At 31.8% G+C, this 26,788-nt stretch overlaps 1 protein-coding gene across 5 annotated transcripts in view; it reads left to right on the forward strand.

Moving 5' to 3' along the window:
* LOC111704163 (rab11 family-interacting protein 4) overlaps positions 1–17,053 on the forward strand; it is a 53,747-nt gene extending 36,694 nt beyond the window's left edge. For 4 of the 5 annotated variants that reach the window (XM_023476309.1, XM_023476313.1, XM_023476312.1 and 1 more), the window contains 11 exons: positions 1,179–1,263; positions 7,060–7,121; positions 9,356–9,434; positions 10,322–10,444; positions 11,413–11,637; positions 11,996–12,061; positions 12,347–12,428; positions 13,142–13,189; positions 14,349–14,434; positions 14,733–14,765; positions 15,704–17,053. In XM_023476309.1, the coding sequence (XP_023332077.1) occupies positions 1,179–1,263; positions 7,060–7,121; positions 9,356–9,434; positions 10,322–10,444; positions 11,413–11,637; positions 11,996–12,061; positions 12,347–12,428; positions 13,142–13,189; positions 14,349–14,434; positions 14,733–14,765; positions 15,704–15,826 (1,012 nt within the window). In that variant the 3' untranslated portion in view covers positions 15,827–17,053. The remainder of the gene's footprint in view (positions 1–1,178; positions 1,264–7,059; positions 7,122–9,355; positions 9,435–10,321; positions 10,445–11,412; positions 11,638–11,995; positions 12,062–12,346; positions 12,429–13,141; positions 13,190–14,348; positions 14,435–14,732; positions 14,766–15,703) is intronic. The other variant, XM_023476311.1, reaches the window with a different exon arrangement.
* The last annotated feature ends 9,735 nt before the right edge of the window (positions 17,054–26,788 follow it).

Below are 26,788 nucleotides of genomic sequence, written 5' to 3' on the forward strand. Positions count from 1 at the left end.
GGGGGAACATCCCAGATGGAAATTTATTGTCTTCTTTAATATGATATTGTCGATTATTTATTTCTATTTAATATTTGTCCTCCACAAGTCCATGGCCGTGAGAATACCGTCTACAATATTGTTTATCTACAGAACAATTCTAATCATCTTTTTTACAAGTAAAATCTTTTTTAAGTCACAATATATTTCTTACAATCAAAATATCTTTTTACAATCAAAATATTTTTTTATAATCAAAATATCTTTTTACAATCAAACTGGCAATTATGGGACGGAAAGTTTTTAATACCATAAATGTGTTATCAAGAAGAGCAAAGATTAGACGGTTTGCCTCCCTTTTCCCTTCAAAAAAATAAAGATTAATGGATTAAAATTCTGTTATTGATCCATATTATTAAATTCTTTTTTCGATCCCTCGGATGTAAAGTTTCAACTATTGGAGTAAATTTTATGATTTACCATGAGAATTATGAAGAAGTTTAAAACCACATAATACGGTTAATATAGGTGCAGTGTGTAGAATATACCTACACTCTGCAATTTTCATGCATGCATATTGCATATAATATATTTTCTTGATTTGAATAATTTTTAAATTATTTAAATTTTCACCCGACCAAGTTTGAATTCAATATTTCAAGGAGACTTTTTGTTCAACTTAACAATTGAATACATTTATGGAAATATTTTAAATAAAATTTAAATGAAGGAATTGTTGAATATTATTAAAATCTGACCATGAAATATTATTTCTTGAATCTAGATGCACTCAGATATTTTATCTTTTATCTTCTAAATTAACCTCTCATGGCAAAACTTATGTATTTACTTTGGCTTCAGCGTTCAGCTGGATTCTGTAATCCCATGCCTTGATGCCGAATAAGTGGTTATAAAAAAAATTTTAATCATCTTTTGGCGAATATCCGATACATCCATAACTTATTCAAATTTTAATAGTTTTTTAATAGTTTTAAAGTTTACACTGTGGATATCAAGTTCAGTATAAAAAGATTAACCCTCAAGACAGCTAATTATAAAAATAGATTTTGCAAGTAAACGGATTAAAGTGATTGAAATAAACTTTAAATCTAACATTTTGATATCACTAATTTCCTTGAAAAATTACTTGATATTTTAAAGGAATTAGGGTTTAAATTTAATTTTTGAATTTAATTAAGAAGTTCTAATTGTGATGATGGAGAAATGCAAGATTTACATTCTGATATCTCAATAGAAGATGACGTCATAGATCTAAACAATAAGGTAGGCGGCCATTTTTTTTTCTTCTAAAAATGGCGATATTTTAACATGTTTTGATTTATATTGTTTGAAATGCCATACTTAATGATGATTTGAAAAATGTTCTTGCTAAAGTTAGATAAATAGATGTTTAATAAACCATGTAATAACATGCTGAACACACATAACGCTTACCAGAGGCGTACACAGGGAGGGGGGAATATGGGGGCTCAGCCTCCCCTGGATAACATGCCCCCCCCCCTGAGGGAGGGCCTTATAAAAATTACTTTAGCATCTTACTTTTGTCCTTGACTAAAAAAGTGGCACTAAAAAAAGCTTTAATCAAAACAGTGTAAATATATATTTGATATCATTATTTATAATACAATAGGTATCGTTCCTATGAAAGTATAGATATTTTTTAAGAAACGTTTCCATCTCTATTTTTCACCCCTTGAAGCTTACACCACAGTATAGAGAGGGAGTGTCTGATGAGTCCACTTAAGAAAATTACATAAATAATTTATCAACACTTGTAATGGAAGTGTGTATATGATCGAATAGTTTTCATAGTTAAAAAGGTATCAATATTTTTTTTAAAAAAGAGGTTTTTAAAACGTGCCCCCCCCCCCTACACAAATGCTCTCGTACGCCCCTGCCAGAGGCGTAAACAGCGGGGGGAGATATGGGGGCTCAGCCTCCCATGAATATCATCCTTAACACATCACGCTTACTAGAAGCCTTATGTTTTCAAAATTGAATAAAGGAATGGATACAAAGGATTTGAGTATTTGCCACAAACTCTGATTTTCTAATCCCTATATCTGAGCAATCCAATGTCGTGGACCTTAGATATTTCAAACTATGAATTCTGTTTGATCAAAGAATCTAAGTTTAAAATATCAAAAGCTTATGCCATAAGGTTACAAAGATATAGGGATTATAACTTTTGAGTCTACATATTAATGACTACCTAAGTATTGAACCATGATGGGAGCGGAGCTTAAATTGTCAATAAGGCATGCTTCTCTCTTTTTAAAACTGGTTTTTGTAAACGGGGGAAAACTATCAAAATGATAATTATCAAACAAAAATTAATAAAGACTTTTCATCACCATTAATCTCTAATGGTATAATTTTGTTAAACATTTGGTAAAATTACAATAAATTCCATACAAATCATAACATATGGTGCTAATATCATTATATATCATTACATATCATCTGGTAATTTAAAAACTGAAAATTATTCAAAACTTGACAAATCATGACAGCGCACTTTTTTGGATTTTTTTTTTTTTTTCGACGATAATTGGAGAAATATAAAAATAGAAATAAAAGGAAAAGGAAAGGATAAGGAAAGTTACATATTTATTGTTTACACTATATTTAAATTATTGGTGGATTGTTAGTATTTTTCGACGATGAACTAACAACTTTTAGAAATAAAAATTATAGATTTATTTGTAATGTTAAAAAAAGTAAAAAAAAAAGCTTTATGGAGTGTGAAAAAGATATAGGTTCTATGAAAAACGGGCATTTTTAAGCATCTTTTTAATTCGCGCTGATTTTTGACATCCTTTATGTTTGATTATATCTTTTACTCTTTTTAATCTTTTATTCTTTTCTTTGTAAAATCGTCTTTGGTTTCTTCGATTCTTTTGCAAACATAGCATGTGTTAGAATTAAAACATTTGTTCTGCGGATAAAAATCTTCTATTAAATTCTGTTTAAAATTCGAAATAAGATTGATATTTGAAAGCTTAGAAAAGTGTCGTTTATTTTCATACCATATTTTAGGGATAGTGGAAATTTTGCTTTTTTAAACTTTGCTAATCTTTGTAATCCCCCAGTTCATCTATTTTTTTAGTACCCCTTTCACAAATTTATTGATATTTAAAAATAAATAATTATTTTTGTTATTTTTTATTTCCATCATCATCTTAAAGATCCTGATAAGTTTTATTTTTCCCCTGGATAATCCTGGATTTCCTGTGACTCAAGCACGCTTGTTTATCTAGAGTTATGAATAGTTTTTCAATTTTTCTACAAAATAGTGTCAGAAATGTAAATATCAATAGAAATATTGTAAAATTGTAATCAAAAATTGAGTGGATTTAGATCAAATATTTGAAGGAACCTAGGTTAATGCAGGTATTTGCTAAATGTTTTAAAATAATTTTTTTTGATATATTTCTTAGGAGAGCAAAGTACATATGTATCACAAAACAGAAAAAATATAATCATATTTTTTATTTAATCTAGTGAAAAGACCCCCTGGGTTTGGTCAGGCCTATGAGGCACTGGCCTATATGTCTGCCTGTATATATTATAGGCTTGAATCAGCTGTTGCCCTGGCTTAATATACTGCTTAGCTTAGATCAGTTGCCTTTCATACATTCAATATTCAACTATACTTGTACACTGTACAGTGTACTGTGTACATTGATTAATGTACAGTGTACAGTAAAAAACGTTAAGTGTACAGACTTCATGCCATATATGTACAATGTACATGTGGAAATAAATATAAAAAAGTGATAGAAAATTTGACAGCTAACTCGAAAGCTAAGATTAAGAGAAAGAAAACATGAAAGAAACTGAGAACTATGAGTTTAATGGAGTTGACAAAGAAGCCATGACAGAAACAGCCGATATAGAAAAGAAAGATGAAAGGGTGGAAGGGACTGAGCCTGAATATGAATTAGATCTATGGGAAGGACAATTTTCCCTGACAGACTCCACAAACCTTTCAAACTCTACCCAATCCTTATCTACATCTACACATGTAGGAGCAATATGTTCTTCTAAATTCTTAATTATCAATAATTTTTTTCCTCCAAAAAGTTTTGTTCTAAAATGGCTTATGATTGTTGAGCATATTTATTTACAGAGCGAGGACGACATAAGAAAACATAATTCTACTCTAGGCTAATAAATACCTTTATCTTCTTAAATCATTTGTTTCCAAAAAACATGGTAATGGGGAGGGGGGGCACGTGAAGAATATCTGCTTATTATCAATTATAAGATAATCAAGATAACGTTTGAAAAAGTGCAAATGTACGTGAGGAAAATTATGTAATTTAACACGTTTCATTTTTATTTTTCTTCAGATTTTTCACTTAGATACCGGATTCCTATATATATTTATTTTACAGTAGATGGATCAATGTTATTTCATGTGAGAGAATAAAAGAAAATATAAAGCTGAGTAAATGAAAGCAATTTATACAAGAATATATCCTAGATTACCAATTTACCAACTATATACGCCCAATCAAAGAATATTAACTTGTTTCAGTCTGAATATTCGCTTAAAGGGAGTGAACGGCTATGTAAGTTAGCTGAACTGAGTATGCAGTGTTGTGGAAAACTTCTTTCGGATTCATTTGAGACATATTAAACTTTTTAAAGATCTGTTAATCCTGAGTTTGAGCGCAAATTCGACGTTCAAAACTCCTACTTTTGGGGTGGATACGTTTTCAGAATTAGTTTTTTTTTAAATTATTAAATAACGACAACGAAAAATAAAGTAAAAATTATACAGTAATCTAATTAGATTGTTAGGAACATATTTTTCAAAAGAAATTTGTCAGTAAATCAATGCTAAAATCGAATATTTCATTTTCATTAATATATTGATTTTCTTTGAATTTATTCGCTGATTTCTTCAAATTCTTCAAATGTCGTCTTTTCAATAATAATTCTAGAAAATCTGCAGAAATCTTTGTGAATAATGAGAAAATAGAAACTTATGTTCCTATGACGTCTGTAGTTTATTGTAGAACTTTTTTACATTTTATGTCGTCGTTATTTAACAACTTTAAAAAAAATAATTCTGAAAACGTATCCACCCCCAAAGTAGGAGCTTTGAACGTCGAATTTGCGCTCAAACTCAGGATTTACAGATATTTTAAAAGTTTAATATGTCTCAAAAAAATCCGAAAGAAGTTTTTCACAACACTGCATACTCAGTCCAACCACCATACATAGCCGGTCACTCCCTTTAACTTTTAAAGAGACAGTTGGCGTAATTTTAATTGTCCGTTTATTTGAAGAGTTGCATGCTCAATACACAACGGTACCCTTTATAGCTTGTTCTTCGCAACAATGAGGAAGATATTCTTGTTTTCCAATTTAAAAATCTATAATTTTCCATTGCAGTTTCTCTAATAAAATAGAAAAATAACGAAGACATATCTGTCGTTGTTACTCAGTTAATGGTGTAGAGGGTACCGTGGTGTATGGCCAACGGACATGCCAATTTGTAAATAAAGAGGCACTGAAAATATCTTTTAAAATATCTAAAAAAGTGAACAAGTGGGGGGAGGTTGCGTTTTGACAATTTAATTATAAACAAAACATTGATTTATGAATGTAAAATAAACAGGAGAAAGCAAATGGGAGACAGACTCGGTCATTTCTTGCATCAAAACTACATTTAGAGATATATCTCAGGTTTTCATACTAGCTATACATTTAGAGATATATCTCAGGTTTTCATACGAGCTATACATTTAGAGATATATCTCAGGTTTTCATACTAGCTATACATTTAGAGATATATCTCAGGTTTTCATACTAGCTATACATTTAGAGATATATCTCAGGTTTTCATACTACCTACACATTTAGAGATATATCTCAGGTTTATTGATCGATACATCCTAGCTTTACATTTAGAGATATATCTCTGTTAGTTGTTCATACTAGTTTTACATTTAGAGATATATCTCAGGGGCTTATCCACACATTAAAGCTATGCATTTAGAGATATATCTCAGTTGTATTTATTCATTCATCCGAGTTATACATTTAATGATATATCTCGAAGGTTATTCATTATATATTCGAGCTATACATCTAGTTTAAAACACCAATATGATGGAAACCTGTAAAAGCGTGATATGATCAATATTAAATTTATTTTTTACCTGTCACCTGACGATGTGTGAAAAATTGTGAAATAATTTCCCAGAAGGATCTTCATGAATCAAGAATATGAAGGATTGTTAATTGTTTACAAAATAGATCAATTATCTATTCCATTGTTACAAGTGTACTGCAACCGTTTGACCTCTAATTGTAAACAATATAAAGTATATAGTAAACAAGGACACACAATTTAAAAGTACGGGGGGGGGGGGAAAAACACTTTCGTTTTCGAATTCCCCCCTTCCCTTCTTACCCCCCCCCCCCCACCACCCATTTGTGAAAAGACCCCCTGGGTTTGGTCAGGCCTATGAGGCACTGGCCTATATGTCTGCCTGTNGTTATATTAGAAAAGGGGGGGGGGTGATGGAAATTTATTTATAAACTAGATATTAAACAGAACCCTTCATGATGAATTGCAAATTATAAAAATAAAAAGTGATGATCTGTTGATCTGTTTTTGTAAACAAGTAATGATGGGAAATCATGGTTAAACGGATACATCAAACAACTCAAACTAGCCATTTGGAAGAAACCCCTTAAATATTTGATATTCTAATATTCTTCAACATATGCTGATATTATATTTATTTTATTTATTTCATTTCTTAAAATGACGCTTTTAGGATTTTGAATTTTATTTCATCTGTCATGATTCATGTTTAAAATATCGCCATTTATATTTGTAAAGAAACTGAGTTTTTTCCACAAACTCTAGTTATCTAATCCCTTTATCATTTCAAAATAGCTGTGATCTCTAAATCTCCAAATAATTGGATAGCAATGAAAATAGTATCAAACAACTATCAATCTGATTTGTACCACACTCATTTAGAAAATTCATGAACATTCCCTTTAAAAGTTTTATATTTTCACTGTTATTAGGTTCAGCAGTTGCAGGAACAGGTCGGTATACTGGCAGATAATCAGGCAACAAATGACGACAGGTTAGATAAAATAAATTTTAAAAAAATGGAAATTATTTTTCTGATCTTAAGGGGACTGTAAGTGTAATTACTCCTGTATGCCGAGTCCATAAGCGACTGATTCAATCAGGGTTCAATTATGTGTTTGTTATCTATTCTGTACCAATAGAAATAGTATGGCGGTAACATATATCTTTCTATCTATCTCATTATCCAATAAGAGATATGAATCCTTTAATCTGCGCTATCAGTAAATGGAAATATTTACTTCTACTGAAACTATAGTGGTAATGGGCCCACCATGCAACGATGGCAAATCCTAATTAACATCGGTTCCCTTAAAAGCTTTGTCTGATGAGGGAGGGAAGGCCAAGCGGCCATAAACCCCGTGGAAAAGTCTCCGAACCCCGTGGAAAATCTCCGAACCCTTTAAGGAGCAAAAAATGTGTTATTCTGGGGGAAATCGCATGATTTTTGAATTTTTTTCAAAATATCGCACAGGATCAAACAAAAGTATTACTAATAAATGCAATTTTGATCTTATTCACGGCCCTAGTATATGTTTATTTTGAATTCCTTTTTTAAGCTTAAACTTTAAAATGGACCTACGCAACAATCACAATGTTTTTAGTATTTCAATGATATTTCTTTAACTTGATTATTGTATTTATTGAGTCCATAAGTCGAGAAAATTGGAAAATTATTGCTAATTTACAAGTAATATTTATATTTAATAACGTTTTTTTCAAAAAACCTCCTCCACGGGGTTCGGAGACTTTCCACGGGGTTCGGAGACCATTCCACAGGGTTCGGAGATTTTCCACGGGGTTCATGGCTTCTTGGCCTTCCCTCCCTAGTCTGATCTGGTATGCGTTGGATTTTTTTTTCATTCTAAAGGTTATTGAAAGTTTAGACCAGAAATCTTATTTTACCACAAAACATTTTTTATAAAGTCAACGTCAGCAAGCAATTCATTTGTGCAGACTTCATTGCCAAGTTCTTACTCATAGAAAAATTATACCAAATTTCAATTATTTTGTATTTGTTTGTAAATAACGGGTTTTAGTCTTGGGAAATTAGTGTTTACACTGGTCAGTGAAATTTTGCATTTTATCACGTCTGATCTTGACATTTTAAGTGTCGCCCGTAAAAATAGATGAGCCTTTTACAATAGGGGTGGAGAGAAGGTTAGATCCAAGAGAGGGTTATGGGTAGAGAGAAGGTTGGATCCAAGAGAGGGTGAGGGGTAGACAGAAGGTTGGATCCAAGAGAGGGATATGGGTAGAGAGAAGGTTGGATCCAAGAGAGGGTGAGGGGCAGAGAGAAGTTTGGATCCAAGAGAGGTATAGGGGTAGAGAGAAGGTTGGATCCAAGAGAGGGATAGGGGTAGAGATAAGTTTGGATCGAAGAGAGGGAAAGGGGTAAAGAGAAGGTTGGATCCAAGATAGGGATAGGGGTAGAGAGAAGGTTGGATCCAAGAGAGGGAGAGGGGTAAAGAGAAGTTTGGATCCAAGAGAGGTATAGGGGTAGAGAGAAGGTTGGATCCAAGAGAGGGATAGGGGTAGAGATAAGTTTGGATCGAAGAGAGGGAAAGGGGTAAAGAGAAGGTTGGATCCAAGATAGGGATAGGGGTAGAGAGAAGGTTGGATCCAAGAGAGGGAGAGGGGTAAAGAGAAGGTTGGATCTAAGAGAGGGAGAGGGGTAGGAAATAAAAAATGTCTAAAAAATGTTTAAATATTAACACGAATGTTAATCACAGAATTGATTTATTTTTTATCTTGAAGGTTCTGATTGTTTCACTTATATGTCATATTGGATCTCAGCTTTCATTTAATCTATGTTATCAGTGATATAATATCATATAAACAAACGTCTAGAGCCCATTTCTTGAAATTCAAATTTTTTTGATTACTGAATATTCTGTTCGGGCTGGACCGCACAACAGTAAGTCGCCTTCTGGGACAAAAGCCGCAGGGTGTATATTTCCACAAAAAACAAAAACAATTTTCTCTCCCCATCCCCTTTAGTAAACGATATAAATGCTTGCGCGTAGCGGCAAAAAAAATGCTTAGAGTGAAAAAAAATGATATTTAGAGGAAAATCAATGATTTTTTGTGTAAAAAGTATCAAAAAGAATGAAAAAATAAAAACATACACTTATCTATGGATACGCAATAGGGACAATTTCCCAAAAAATATTTATTTTTGATTTACTTTGTAGTTTTTGTATTTAATAATAAAGGATGTTTATTTAGGTATACTCGTGTAAAACAGGAGAATGCAGCACTAACTGCTAGAATCCATATGCTCGAGGAACATATTCGAGAACTAGAGGTAAATTTCTTTATACTATTCCATAATCCCCTTATAATGATCCCTATCCTATCATAATAATATGGTACCTATCATATCCTAATTCATAGTCCATCCTTATCTCTATCATATCCTAATTCATATTCCCTTATCTCTATCATATCCTAATTCATATTCTATCATTATCTCTATCATATCCTAATTCATATTCTATCCTTATCTTTATCATATCCTAATTCATATTCTATCCTTATCTCTATCATATCCTAATTCATATTCTATCCTTATCTCTATCATATCCTAATTCATATTCTATCATTATCTCTATCATATCCTAATTCATATTCTATCCTTATCTTTATCATATCCTAATTCATATTCTATCCTTATCTCTATCATATCCTAATTCATATTCCATCCTTATCTCTTTCATATCCTATTCCCTATTCTCTACTAATCTCTATTCCGTTCTAATCCTTATCCTTATTTCTATCATATTCGTATTCCTATCCTTTCCCTATAACTGTCCTTGTTCATATCATATCCTAATTCCAATCCTATCATATATCTAATCCTGAAAACTAATTCCTAACCTATCATATTCACTATTTTCTTCTATTATCTATCCTATCCTAATCCTTATCCTATTCCTCCCTATTCTATCCTAATTCCTATTCTATATACTCTCATTCCTTATAAAACTCTTATCCAATTCCATTCAGATTTCAATCCCGTCTTATCCCTTTTTTGAGAATAAGTCCTAGATTTTTATACGGTTACAATAGAAACTTAAAAATTTACGATTTTATTAAAATATTAAACTATTAAAAGATATTGAAAAAACTGTTATGTCTCGATCACTAAATAAGCATGTAAGAAAATATTTTATATTTATTTTTATTTTACAGGTTCGGAGTGAGGAGAGGTTGGGTGAAGAGCAGCGAAGGAACCGTGAGCTGCTCGCTAGACTAGAGAGAGAGAAGCAGCTGGAACTTGAGAACTATGCAATCAGGAACAATGCCTTGGAACAGGTAACGCGAGATAAGGAATTTTTCATACGAACATCCTTGCATAGGATCAGGATCCGCTGGATAAGGACTTTATCATACGAACAGCAGTGCATAGGATCAGGATCCGCTGGATATACAATGTTTTGGATCCCTGGATCCGGATCCGCTAGATATATAATGCTTTGGATCCCTGGATCAGGATCCGCTGGACATACAATGTTTTGGATCCCTGGATCTTGGTCCGCAAAAATATGCTGATCCAGGGATTAAGGGATCCTTCAAAGTTTAAACCAAGAATATGCTTTTCTAGGGATTAAGGGATCCTTCAAAGTTTAAACCAAAATATATGCTGATCCAGGGATTAAGGGATCCTACTAAGTTTAAACCAAAAATATGCTGATCCAGGGATTAAGGGATCCTACTAAGTTTAAACCAAAAAATATGCTGATCCAGGTATTAAGGGATCCTACAAAGTTTAAACCAAAAATATGCTGATCCAGGGATTAAGGGATCCTACAAAGTTTAAACCAAAAATATGCTGATCCAGGGATTAAGGGATCCTACAAAGTTTAAACCAAAAAATATGGGGAAAAAACTATTTGTTCGTTTTTTATATGCTTACTAATTTGAGATTATTAATAATAAAGTTCAGCCATTTTGCTTTAGATGAACATTTTTGAACAATTCTAATAGAAATATTTTCTACCTCGGTCAAAATCCATTTTTTCACGGATCCGGATCAACAAGGAACAGGAACTAGGGAACAAGATCAGGAACTTAAAGACATGATTTATGGATCAAGAACTAAAATTAAAAACTAAAAAATACGAACTGTGAAACAGAAACCTTGGATTAGGAACTAGGGAACAAGAGCAGAAACTAGAAAATATTTTTGGAACTAGAGAAAAAGACCGAAAACTTCGTAACAAGGACTATGAAGTTTTTTTTGCAAATGCAGAGACATAAAATAATATTGTTTTGTATATCAGGAAGTATCGAGGTTGCGTGAGGATAATACTGAGAGCCGGCGTGAAGTAGAACGGTTGCGTGATGAACGAGCTGGACTTCAGGGTCAACTCATGGACACGCAGAGGGAGCTGGGGAGGGAGAAGGAGGTGAGGAGGGAGGGGGAGGAGGAGAGAAGGATGGAGAGAGAGGTCTGGGAGAGGGAACAACAAGCTGCTAGTCAACTCATACAAGATCTTTCTAGAGAGGTGAATCATCGTTTATATTTATATTATTATTACAAACAAACAAACGAAACATAAACCATCATTCTGAAGAAGTTAGGGTTGAGCCTCCCGTCAAAAATAATCGTAAATTACATCATTTACATTTATATTACACATATAACTATAGTTAATTTTATTTTAATTTTAAATCTTGCAGTTTTAAACACATTTCCTTATTTGATGAGTTTTTGATTAGAAAATTAGAAAATCCTTATAAAAACCAAACAAATTCTTTGTCCTTTGAATTGAAAGTAAAATGGGTGGTGCAAGGTCTCAAAGTTGTACCGGTAACCCCACAATACATTGAACTTGTTCTTATGTTGAGATTGTTTATCTGTAGGTTGAGGAACAGCGTGAAATAGTTGTACTTAATCACCAGACAGATAGCGGACTACATAGTGCAGAGGTACATTTTTTATTCGAAATTATAAAAAAGTATCAATTAAACTTGTTGCTTTTTTTATAGAATTCTTTGTTTAGTTTTTTCGTTCAGGATTAGAAAATTGAGTTATAGGAAACACATATAAAATATTTATGGAAATTCTGATTTAAAAATATTTTGTTAACTTTTTCACATTTAGTTAAACACATTCAATATTCATTATAAAATTATACCAAATCTTTGTTTAATTATTTTTTTGACACGGTTTCTCCTTTATTAAACCATAGACCTCATTGTTTATAAATTCAGGATATTGAGATGAGTGGAGATTTGAACTCCCGAATTGCAAACATGGAAATTCAAATCAGAAATCTAAGAGATAAAAATACAAGTTAGTATTCGCCCTTACTTGCAAAACAACTCAAATCACCTTGTGTATCAATTCGTAATTTTAGTTATAGAATTTATAAACAGAGTTACCCACAAAGAATGAGACTTCAGAAACGATTTTACGGAACTAACTTGATTATTTCCTGGAAAAGTCTTAAAATTTTTCATAAAAAGAATATATCTAGGACTGGAAACTTTTTTTAGTCTTACGATCGCTATTTTAAAAGAGTCATTAAAGTCTCATCCTTTTTAGGTAACCCTGTACGACATTATAAAGATCGTCAAAGATCATCTCTTCTTGACCCTCCAGATTGTTGGCTAGGGGCAGAGTGGAACGCTAATCTAGGGATTCCATTTCGAAGGCTTTTTAGATTTTTCTTCATATATATCTGATATGCAACAGTAGCATTAAAATCCGTATCTAAGTACCATTAAAGAAGATATCCTCGTTTCCTGTTCTAAAAAATTAAATATATTGAGGACCGTAATGGAAAATGATTAATTTTCACTTAAACAAGGATATTTTAATAAATTTGTCTCTGAAAAATGTCGAAAGGGTACTTAAAGGACCGCTGTAAATCGGACTTGCATCTAAGTAAATATAGGGTAACTTGAAACAACGCTGACAGTGCCTTTAATGACAATAATTTTCATCATTTCCTGAATAATTATTTTTTTGTTATTTCTAAATAGATGTTTTTTATTTTTTTATAGAATTAGAGGAGAGTAATGAAGAACTCCAGGCTCAGATGCTAAATAAAGGAAAAAAATCAACTTGGAGAATAACAATTTTTTTTTTGGGGGGGGGGGAGGTGGGTAAAATATATAATCAAGTTTTTTTTAAAGTTTAATACAGCCTATAGTAACTTACGATCGTTAAGATTATTACAAAACATTGCTGTTTTGATAAAACCATGTTTAACAAACAGTTCGTCCGACAAAACATTACTGTTTTGATAAAAACCATGTTTAACAAACAGTGTGTCCCACAAAACATTACAGCTTTTATCAAATAATGTTTAACAAACAGTGTGTCCCACAAAACATTACAGTTCTTATCAATTCATGTTTAACATACAGTGTGTCCCACAAAACATTACAGTTCTTATCAAATCATGTTTAACATACAGTGTGTCCAACAAAACATTACAGTTCTTATCAAATCATGCTTAACATACAGTGTGTCCAACAAAACATTACAGCTTTTATCAAATCATGCTTAACATACAGTGTGTCCCACAAAACATTACAGCTTTTATCAAATCATGTTTAACATACAGTGTGTCCCACAAAACATTACAGTTCTTATCAAATCATGTTTAACATACAGTGTGTCCCACAAAACATTACAGCTTTTATCAAATCATGTTTAACATACAGTGTGTCCAACAAAACATTACAGTTCTTATCAAATCATGCTTAACATACAGTGTGTCCAGCAAAACATTACAGCTTTTATCAATTCATGCTTAACATACAGTGTGTCCCACAAAACATTACAGTTCTTATCAATTCATGCTTAACATACAGTGTGTCCAACAAAACATTACAGTTTTTATCAAATCATGTTTAACATACAGTGTGTCCAACAAAACATTACAGTTCTTATCAAATCATGCTTAACATTCATTGTGTCCCACATAACATTACAGCTTTTATCAAATCATGTTTAACATTCAGTGTGTCCCACATAACATTACAGCTTTTATCAAATCATGTTTAACATTCATTGTGTCCCACAAAACATTACAGATTTTATAAAACCATGATTAATATAGAATGTGTCCCACACATTCAATACCATAATAGGTCGTCGTTTACACCGTTTTGTGGAACTCACTCTGTGTCGATATCAAGATTTTTCTATAGAACTTATATACACAAATATATTGGTAGAATTTTGATTTTCTCCTTGGCGTAGGACTGGACGAAGGGCGGAGATTACTGGATTCCTCCGCCGCGAACAATTCCCTTGCGGCAGAATTTGAAGCTATGTCAGAAAACGAGGTATTATGAAAATCAATTTAAAGCTTTTTTTACCCTCAAACTCCTCAAACATGTTTAGCATGAGAGGCAAAGGATTTTTTATATTATTTGGCGCTATAGCACTAGCTTAGATCAGTACACAACTCTTCAAAATACTCACTGTAAAATTCACAATTTAAAACCACGGTTGAAGTTTATTTCCCAACACAGAACAAAAATCGCACCTTTTTATTTAGTTTTTTTTATTGTTTTGTTCATGTTTCAAGTTAAATGTTTTGTTCTTTTGTCTTTTGTTAAATTTTTGTTCATTTATTTTTAGTGTCCCGAGGCTTTATACGCGGAAATAGAGAAGGTAGATCAATGGATCAGTTGCGATCATGAAACGATCGTTTAGATAATAATGATTAAAGAATGCTAACTAACAATCACATGTAAAAATAGATTAACTTCTTGTTTTCCTTTTCCTATTACAACATGATCAACTAAAATTTGACAGGTTAAAGATAAGAAATTTTTTTGAAACTTTACTTTATTTTTTTTTAATCTAACCCTCTGATTGCATGCTTTCTCTCATTTCAAACTAACATTTCAGAGTTAGAATTAAAGAGCAAAGTTTTTATTAAATTCGTTCTGAATAAAAATTAATTCTAATACAGGTGGTGGATTTGCATTTTTGCATGTTTTACAGGAGGGAGCTTTACCTATTTATTCGCTACTTGATTTAACTCTTACTTAAATATAAAGTTAAAGAGACAAGTGCATGTTTATGATGTTAATAAATGAAAATTTAAGTTTTTTGTTTAAAGTATCCCGGGTCCAAATATGAGTTTAGGCTTAAAAAAATGAGATTTTTTAGTTAACATAAAGAAATCTTCGACATAATTTCAAGCAACTCCACATTTAAAGTGTTGTCTAATATTCATGAATTTTTCATGAATTTTTTTTTTAAACTGTCGTAGACCAAATATATTTTAAATTTCTTTTTTAAATGTAAATTGCTAATTAATTTAATTTAATTAAATGTCTCTTCTTGATTTCCAACTATGGGTTTAACATTATTAAAAAAATATTTTTAACAATGCATGTGAATCTGTTTTTCAAACTGTAGTGTGTTCAGGATCTTTTCGATCCGTAAAGCGATATAGATTTTTAGATTTCAAGAGGATTTCCTATGTTCTCTGGCAAAATTTTTAAGGGCCTCTCGAATAACAAAAATCAATTACGTTTAAAAAGGATACAACACTACTTTCCACAATGATTGGTCCTAGTTTGATAAATTTATTATTTCAGATGAGAAAAACATTGAAGGAGCAGCAGGAGGAGAACAGACACCTCAGGAGCTACATCGACACAGTCCTACTCAACATCATGGATAAGTACCCAGAGCTCCTCGAGATTAGAGCTGCAAAGTAGTTACCAAAATCCGCAAAAATTTGCACGCAAAAAATCCAGGGAAATTCCCATGAAGGAGTTGACAATATGAGTTTGTGTAAACTGTTGGTGATACAAGATTTTTTTGTTCTTGAAAAGCAGAAGTTTAGAAAATTTAACCATGACGTAAATGCTTTTGATTTATTTTAGATGAAATTAACTTTAAAGCTCTTGACTTAAAAATTTAACTTTAACAGCTAACTATATTTAACCAGAATATGTTAGGTCTTAACTTATGAAGTAACATATGCATTTAGGAAAATATTTATTTAAAATAATTTGAATTCGGCCGCTGAGTAATTTCGTCTTTCATTAGCATTAGACTGAATTTTCAATGATATTGAACACAGGAAATAGAACTAAAAAGAGAGCTGTATAGATGCACACAATTCACAAACTGTTTCCGGTTCTTTGTTGATTTTTAGAATTCAAGCTTTGTAAACATCAATACACTATATACAGGCCAGAACATGGATTTTGTAAATTGTAAACAATAAACAAAAAACGGGGATATAACAACATAAAATTCTCAAGAAAAAATGGCGAATGGAGAAAGCTTACGTTGTGATTTCAACTCGCAGCCGTCCGAAATTAAAAAAAAATTTGTCTTAAATTTGTAAATTGTAAACCACCCTGTTCTACTTTATCTAGATTGTGGACACCCTGTTCTAACATATCCAAATGGAGGGACACCCTGTTCTAATATTTAGGATTGTGGGACACCCTGTTCCAATATATTCGGATTGTGAGACACCCTGTTCTAATATATCCGGATTTTGGGACACCCTGTTCTAATATATGCGGATTGTGGGACACCCTGTTCTAATATATGCGGATTGTGGGACACCCTGATCTAATATATCCGGATTGTTGGACACCCTGTTCTAATATATCCGGAATGTGGGACAACCTATTCGAATATAGTCGGATTTTGGGACACCCTGTTCTATCATATCTTGATAATGGGACACCCTGTATTTATCTGGATTGAAACCAACTCTGTGATATTATATATTTTTGTCTCGTGTAATCCAATATTTGATTAACAATAGTAATGCAGCGTACATTTTGATTAGCAATATTACAATTATTTAATTAAAAATCTGTTTTGTGTAATTCATAAATAAATTTATTATTAACGGCTCAACCAATTCAAGATTCATTTTTTAGTAAATTAATGTTTATTTTAAAATAAATGATTAAATTAAAGATATTTTTCACTTTATCTTTGATAGAAAAGCCTATGTTCATTGTTGGGTCAATAACTCAAAAAACAGCGTCGCGCAATATAAACGGCTATCACTGCTTTATGGATTGTAGTACTAAATATATAATTGTGATATTCCAAATCTACTTAAAATACTAACCCTTCTGATTAAAATTTGTTTTTGCTAAGAATAGTCGGATAATTTACTACATTGTTTCTGAAAAAAGAAATTCAGAGAAACCAGAATTGAAATAAATAAAACAAACATCTAATTCAGTCTTAGTCAGACAAAGCTTCTAAGGGTCTCTTTGTGAATTGAATACGCGTACGCAACTCAATCGACAGAGAGTAACTAAATATTGCGTTTTCATTCACTTTCAACCAATTGCCAGTGTCAAGAGTCCTTCTGTGGTATACCTATTTCTATCTAAGAGACACAAGATATCTATTAGACCCACTTTTTGCCACTGAATTTGAAAAAAATCCAACTTTTGTGTAGAAATTTGGTGAGTTTCTTTGCTCATAAAGGGTGTTAAAAAAACACTTCACACTTTTTTTCCCACAATGAAATTAATATCACAATGAATGTTAGGACATACATGGTTAAAAAATTATCGGATTTGGTCAACACTGCTCTGAATAAATGCTCTTTATCGCTTGGGAATGAAACTGATCAGCCTACCTGCAAAAACAAACATTATCAAAGCTGTAAGAGGTCCAAACAAATTCTTTAAACTATGACGGAGTCTACTGTGAAGAGAAATATTCTGATATTTTTTAATTTGGTTAAACCAATAAAATTAAACAAAAAATAAAAACAACAAGCGGAGATCAAAATGCGGGACGTGGAGACAGAATGGCGGGAGGCTTGGTGACGTCGCGGAGTCCGGGAGACACTTTCGCGGGGCCTGGAGTCATTCTGCAAATTTGGAGGCTCGGAGGTCATTTTTGCGGGGATCATGGCGCCTCTGCACCCCTCCCTCGCAGAACCATGCTTCAATTCTCCTTCAACAAGGAGAACAGTTGCAGGCAGGAAAGAGCATTTATTCACAGCATGATTGACGAAATCCTATAATTATTTCAAACATGTAGTCCTAACGTCCTAGAGATGCACTGTGATATAAATTGAATTATGATCGGATCATATTTCAGCCTGTGAGAGAAAAAAGTGTGAAGTTTTTTTAACACCCTTTAGTTATTCTTGATTTAGAGTTTTAAAGTTTTTTTTAAGTGTCTGATTTACTGACAGCAGATACACAGTCTCTTTAAGCTAAATGCTTCACATTATTGCAAGAAAATAAAGCCATGGTTTCGACATTTATTTTTGAACATTTTGATAAGAATAATGTGGACATTAAGTACTTGGATTAATTATATATAGTGTAGTTAATAGATTAAACATGTTCACCGCTAAATATTCGTTAATGCAATATTTCCAGGGATATTTGTTGCTAGAAACTTGGGGGGGGGGGGGGAATTACACCTTAATATAAAATATTGAGAAAAAAAACAGCAGGTTTGCTTTTTATAATTTTTTAAAGGGACTAAAGAACTAATTTTGAGTAACCATCAATTTTTAGAGAGAAACGTTCAGGTCACAACGGTACCCAATTTAAACTTTAGAGAGGAATGTTCAGGACACAAAGGGACCCAATTTAAACTTTAGAGAGGAATGTTCAGGTCACAACGGTACCCAATTTAAACTTTAGAGAGGAACGTTCAGGTCACAACGGTACCCAATTTAAACTTTAGAGAGGAATGTTCAGGACACAACAGTACCCAATTTAAACATTAGAGAGGAATGTTCAGGACACAACGGTACCCAATTTAAACATTAGAGAGGAACGTTCAGGTCACAACGGTACCCAATTTAAACTTTATAATTCACCACTTTTAAAGACATGAAAACCGCCTCATTGTTGTCAAGATAGAGAGTTAAAGGGTACCGTTGTGAATCGGAGATGTCACTTGGAATTGCGTCTACAGTCCCTTTAAGCCAGGGATATTTTTGACTAATTTTAGATAATTTGGAGATTTTCTTACATAAAGCAATAGTTTGTAAGCTTGTAAATAAACTTTCCATTTTTCTTAATTTTAACACACTCCAGTTGAACAACGATTTCTGTGTTCTTTTTTTGTTTGTTTTCTTGTTTTACTTATTTTAATCGCTGCAAACTGAACAGTATGAGAAGTTCAAATTTTTTATATGTTTCTGGTGCGACTTTGGGACCTCGTAGCTCCTCTTGTTTTAATTTAATGCATAACTATGAGAAAAGCAAACTTATCCAAGGTTTCATACTGAGTCCAAAACTAAAGAACGAAAAGTTTTGACTTAAATTTTAAGTTCATGGTTAAATGCCACTTCTGACTTAATTTAAACCTGAACTTTAACCGTGAGGTTAAATATTTAACCCTGTGGTTAAATATTTAACTCGCCGAAATCGACGAGTTAAAATTTAAACACAGCAGGTTTAAATTATCTTGAAATCCTGCGTTTTCCCTATTTGTCTATTATTCAATCATCATTCAGCTGCAGCTGAGAAAACGGCATTCAACTTTACGACAAATTTAAAAGTGAAAACCTTGTTAAAGAAATTCCACGTTTTAGATAAATTAATTTCTGGATGTAAACCCAAAAAACGGTTGTATGTTTTGTTTTCAGTTACGTAAGAACAGCTGATTAGCGATGGTTATGTAATATTCTCCGTAAAACCTTTTCTCTGATTGGTTCAGATTTTCCCAGGAAATTCAAATTTAAAATTGAGAAAGTTTAATATTTAAATAGCTATTCATTATTTTACAGAACTTTTAACCTCGAACTTAAAATTCGCGCATTCTTTAGTTTTAGACTCAGGGTGTCCAAATAAACATGGGAATTCAGTGACGAATTCGAGATCGTGTTTGTTAAGAAATAGCATTTTAATACATGATTTTAAAAGACATAGTATTATTATGTCTGCTAGGGTTTATTTTATGAAAACGGTAAATGGCTGTAAAGATGTGTTAATAATGTCTTTGCAAGATGAACCAGTGAAAACAGACTGTCTACTCTGTTTGTGTACTGCGGGGAAGTCAGGTGGCCATAAGCCACAACATGTTCCTCTTCATGCCACATATTATCTGTTTTGTCTTCTGGTAGCCAGGTGAGCCACAATCGTACGGTCTTCCATTTCACAACGTATGCAGTCAAAACACAAACAAACAAAATGTAAGCATAAAATTGTAGACGAAAATCTTACAGATTACAGCTTTCTCAGTAGGTATCACTATACTAAATCAAAGAATTATATAAAAAGACGATATCGAAATCGTCACTTTTTATTGGGGCACCCTGTATCAGAAACACAAAACTTTTTGTTCTTCACAACAGCTCTTTAAACTTAAAGAAGTTACGATTGAAAACATACAAGATTTCAATTTTACGAACAATTCACTTTAGTTTAGCGTGCAATGAGACTAAAAATAATTTAGTTTGCTGTGGCGTACAATGGCGCTGTGGTTTATACTGTTTATTGAATCACACTGGAGCTAAGAGAGAGAAAGAAATTGGCTTGATATCCAGGTTTTATTAACTTCCTCAGTTCCTGATACAAATACAAAAACAAATACAAATACAGTAAATAAGATTTCATGGATTTCTTCTGATTTCCTGTCACATTAATCATTAATACAGTTTACACACAATCTGACAAGATTATTTCGTCACAAGTTATTGCAAACATTCACAAGAAAGTTTTAAAAACTGTAGTTATAATTTTAAGCGAACCTCGAGATGGATGCATTACTGATTCACAATGGCACCCTTTAACCCTTTATCCAATCAATAATGTTGAAGATATTGTCGTTTTTCTAGATTAATTGTTTATTACTGACAATGCGCATCAGAAGTCTATGAGTCACTTTTAAAGAGGAATATAATTTAATTTGATCAATTTTCTGAGCTGAGAGAAAGAGAATGGAAATCTCAAAGAGTCTTTACATACAAAGCTTTTTAGATTTTTCTTCCTGCAGAGTTTAGTCCCACCGCGTTTGTTCCTCCAATAGCCTGATTGTCTGTCAGGAGTTATATATACATATATTTATATATAAAAGAGATGAGCTTTTTTATATAGATAACCCATAACAAAGTATATTTTTAATATGACAGTTCACGTTAAATAAATACAACTTTAGATGATTCGCTCCTTCAAGGGAGTGTTCGCGAAAAAATGAAAATAAGTGTAGGCTGAATTCCATATTGATCGGTACTAAATAAACTTCTATTTGTTGCGTCTATAAGGAGAGATTGGTTAAAAACATCTTATACGTTACGATATAATTATATTCGACAAATGTAGGTTTGTAATATCTGAATGAGTTGTTTTAAATTCAATTGAATAACTATGTGGAATAATGTAATTCCGTGAATTTGTATGGGTCCCATGCTCCTCGGCATGAGTCGTTTTTAACTATGGTCTTCTTAAAGACGCAACAGAGAGAAGTAAAATTAGTTGCGATCGATGTCAAATTCAATTGGATGTCAACCAATACCCCCTTTTATTTTTCGCGAACACTTCCTTTAACTATGGTTCTATACACTCCTAAAAATGGCTCTAGCTTCTCACTCCCTGAAGAAAATTCAGTTTTATGTGAACAAGTTTTCCATTAATAAATTAGGTTCAGGACAACTTTTCATTATTAATTATAATTTCCTAATTTAATTCCTGAGTTTGTTTGTCTAACTTCCAGCTTTGTTGCTGAAAGTTTCCGGCTCACTTCACAACTCTACATTTATGCGTATTCCAACTCCAAGTTTAAAACTAATTTTCTAAATAAGATCAACCTTTGATGAAAGGAATTAAGTTTTTGCCACAAATTAAAATCTTCTGATTCCAATATCTTTGCAATCTTATGGTGCAAATCTTTGATATTTCAAACTTAGATTATTTTATCTATAAGTATTAATAGTTTGAAATATCTAAGGTCTACGACATTGGGTTACAAAGATATAGAGATTATAAAATCAGAGTTTGTGGCAAAAACTCAACTCCTTTTAGAGTATCATAAATCAAAACAAATTATCAAACTGAATTTTCGTTACAAATATCTTAAGTCAGAGTCAAGCTTTGCACCAAAAACTGAGAGAGAATACATTATTAAGAGTTATAAATGATGAAGTAAAAAACCTAAATGTTGAAAATCATAACCCAATGTCCATATCCACATAATAGCTACTATGGTGGGGGAGGGGAGGGGGTGCAGGAGCTGAGGGGGGAAATGTTCCATTTTTTTGAATTATCAACATCTAACCTTATACTTAGCTCACAAGCTTTGTTCTCCATTAAGTTGCATTATTTCCGCTTAATTAATCAACCCCTACCCCCTCATCCCTACCGTTCCTCCATGTTTCACAGGACTATTTTTAAATATTCTTAATCCTGTTTTACAACATATTTTATTGTGGAGATTTAAAAGTCAAATGTTTTTTATAAGTCAAAATCTGAACAATTGGTTTACACAAATTAAAGGATTTTTAAATAACTTATTTTACGTTTGTAAAATCAATTATTGAAATTTTTCTGCTGTATGTAATAAATCAATGTTTATGTTTTGTCAAATTTATAAAAACCAGAAAGATTTATAGCTTTGGTGTAAAAGATTTATGAACTACAAAGACTTTTAGAGCGAGAAATAACATTGCAAACTTATTTACAAGAATTTCTTTTGCACCCCACACAACATTTGTGGTGATTGCTTTTAATCGTTTTTTGGTTTTAAAAAAAACAATCTGACACACAAACAGGTGCGGCAATTGTACTTTTGGATAGAAAACTATTTATTTTACTTCTCACAATACAAAGCATGCAATATATACTTAAAGCATTATATCTATCATCTGATTTGATCAATACATAAGCTGATTTGATCAATATATCAGCTGATTTGATCAAAATAAATAAACTTATTTGATCAATATATAAGCTGATTTGATCAAAATATATAAGCTGATTTGATCAATATATCAGCTGGTTTGAACAATATATAAGCGGTTTGAACAATATATAAGATGGTTTGACCAATATTTAAGCTGAATTGATCAATATGTAAGCTGAATTGATCAGTATATCAGCGTTTTGATCAATATATAAGCTGATTTGATCAATATATCAGCTGATTTATCAAACTATATAAGCTGGTTTGATCAATATATAAGCTGATTTGATCAAACTATAAGCTGGTTTGATCAATATATAGGCTGATTTTATCAAACTATATAAGCTGGTTTGATCAATATATAAGCTGGTTTTATCAATCTATAAGCTGGTTTGATCAATATATTGGCTGATTTTATCAATTTATAAGCTGGTTTGATCAATATATAAGCTGATTTTATCAATTTATAAGCTGGTTTGATCAATTTATAAGCTGGTTTGATCAATATATAAGCAGATTTGATCAATATATAAGCTGAATTGATCAATATATAAGATGGGTTTAACAATATATAAGATGGTTTGATAAATATATAAGGTGATTTTATCAATATATCATCTGGTTTGAACAATATAAAAGCTGATTTGATCAATATATCAGCTGGTTTGAACAATATATAAGCCGGTTTGATCAATATATAAGATGGTTTGATCAATATATATGCTGGTTTGATCAACATATAAGATGGTTTGATCAATATATAAGCTGATTTGATCAATATATAAGCTGGTTTGATCAATATATAAGCTGGTTTGATCAATATATAAGCTGATTTGATCAATATATAAGCTGATTTGATTTGATCAATATATAAGCTGATTTGATCAATATATAAGCTGATTTGATTAATATATAAGCTGATTTGATCAATATATCACCTGTGATAAACAATACATCCACTGCTTTGACCAATACATTAGCTAATTTGATTAATAAATCAGTTGGTTTGGTCCCTTTAATAGCTGTTTTGAGAACTTTTTCAGCTGACCAAAATATCAGGTGAGTTTAGCAGTATTTAAGCTGAATTAAGCAATAAATCAGCTGACTCATTAGAGGACTCCAGTAGTTGTCCTATCCCTACCCTGTTGCCAAATTTATGATGATAGAGGTTAAAAATCCCCCGAAATATCCATTATAAAAAAGATTAATTTTACCTAATATGTCCTTTTCATCAGGTTATAAATAGTTGATTAATTAAAGCCAACTCTCAGCTTTTTTTAATAAAAATAGAGTTTTGGAAACCTTAATATATATATATATAGATAAATATATAAATATATGGAAAGAAAGTCAGATTATCTTGGCTTTGTATTCTGGCAACCAGAGTCTCGTATAAATGTAACCAACGTTTTTCTTTCCTTTCTTCTACACAAGAATTTGCAATATAGTTTCTATTAAATCTTTTCTTCATTCTTGCTTTTAAATATTCTAGTTTTTGCAATTACTGCAGCAGACAGCAATCTAGAAATTGTCGACAAAAAAGGTTTCTTTTTATTTTTGAACTAGCAGGCTTACAGAGCACTTCGCGCCCTTCTTTATCGTTTTAATCCGGGCCTTTTTGCCGATCTTTTCGGTTTAGTAAATATAAATAGTATAATATTTCGCGTATTTTCCTGCCTTCCTAATGATGACCATTTTTTAAATATGAGAAGTCATACATTTTTTAAGGGGTTTTGCAAGGGTCAACGAAATATTTGGGCCTGATCAGTTCAGCTGTTTATTGGGTAAAAAGAAGCAAACCAACAAACAGACAAATACATGTATGTATAAAATATATATAAGGAAGACTTTAGAAACACTAATGTATTCTCTTTTTTTCAGAATCTTTGATCTTTAGGAGAATGTTTTACTTTTAATTAACATATTGCAAACCCAGTCTTCAAATAGAACACTGAATATGTTTAACTAGAACCATGGATATTTTCAACTAGAACCTTGAATATGTTCCACTAGAATCTTGAAAATGTTCAACTAGAATCCTGGATGTTTTTAAGTAGAACCCTGAATATGGTCCACTAGAACCTTAAATATGGTCCACTAGAACCTTAAATATGTTTAACTAAAACTTTAAATATGTTCAACTAGAACCTTAAATATGTTCAACTAGAACCTTAAATATGTTCATCAACTAGAACCTTGAATATGTTCCACTAGAACCTTAAATATGTTCAACTAGAACCCTGAATATGTTCAACTAGAACCCTGAATATGTTCAACTAGTACCTTAAATATGTTCAACTAGAACCTGAATATGTTCAACTAGAACCTTGAATATGTTCAACTAGTACCTTTCATATGTTCCACTAGAACCTTGAATATGTAAAACTACTACCTTGAATATGTTCCACTAGAACCTTTCATATGTTCCACTAGAACCTTGAATATGTAAAACTACTACCTTGAATATGTTCCACTAGAACCTTGAATATGTAAAACTACTACCTTGAATATGTTCCACTAGAACCCTGCATGCTTTTCAGACTACATTTGTAAAAGAAATATTCAGAATAGGTTATTGTATACGCGGTAATTGTACACCATACAAATATTTCGTATGCAAATGGAGTACCGTCTACAAAGCATGTAAAATCATATGGTAGGGCGGGCCATGTCAGTTGTATCTCCCTTCTATTTCATACTAGAACCTTGAATAGGCCACATGTAGTTGGGGCTTCACGACTTCGGCTACTTCCACTCGGGCATAACCAAAGAGAATAGAATATATATTAGAGGGGAATTTACTAAAAAAGTTTCCATACNCCCCCCCCGGTCTTCACTGCTCCCCAAACCAAACATTTTAGTCAAATTTAAGGGCTTTATGTTGAAGCTAGTTTGCTGAAGCCATTTAAGTTATTTTACAGACTAAATCAATCGATTAGTTTAATTTAGTAATAAATTAATTTTAATTTATTTTTTTCATCGCGGATCCTTTTCAAAGTGTGTACGAGCAATCAATAAATAAAATAAAAAAATTGGTGGATACCTTTACAACCTCTCGTTATTGTTACATTTCTTTTGCTTTCATATTTGTGTGATCTGTCTTTAAAGTGTAAGTAATATATAAAATTTGAAACCAATTTTCGCGTCTGACTTCAAATGTTCAATGATTAATGTTTCTTCCTGTATTGAATTTATTCATAAATTATTCTCTTCGGTCAGAGTGAGTATATAAGAAGGTTTAAAGTGTTTTGAACAAAAGTAAAATTTTAAAAAAGATATTTCAGGGATAAATCTTGTCAAACTAAATCAAAACTTACTTAAGATTGAAATCTTGCACTTTATAACAAAACTCCTTTTTTTAAGGAGCTTCATGATAAAAAAATATCTTCTTACATCATGATACATTATATGTATTATTACAAAACAATTTTGATTTTTATATTCTTGGGTGCATGAAATTAAAACAAAAAGTAATTACGACCTTGAGGATCTGAAACTTACCGTAACTTTTTTTATAACCCAACCTGATGGTGGTGAAAGTTCTACAACATCAAGTTGTTTATTCTAAACACTGTGCTAAATTTTGTTGTCCAACCTTATAGAAATCCAACGTATAGAAACAGCTACGTATAGGCAGCAACATGGCGTATTTTCCGGGAGAATATTTTTTATATTTTTGAGAAATGAAAAGTTTTTGTAAAACATTGTAGCTCATTATTATCATTATCATTATTTCTATTTTTTAACATATCCTAGACACTAAAGGAGCAAAATCTATATATAAATTTAGCTTGTCTGTCTGTCTGTCTGTTTGTCTGTTTGTT

The sequence above is a fragment of the Eurytemora carolleeae genome, unplaced genomic scaffold (assembly GCF_000591075.1).
Source record: "Eurytemora carolleeae unplaced genomic scaffold, Eaff_2.0 scaffold596, whole genome shotgun sequence".
Taxonomy (NCBI): domain Eukaryota; kingdom Metazoa; phylum Arthropoda; class Copepoda; order Calanoida; family Temoridae; genus Eurytemora; species Eurytemora carolleeae.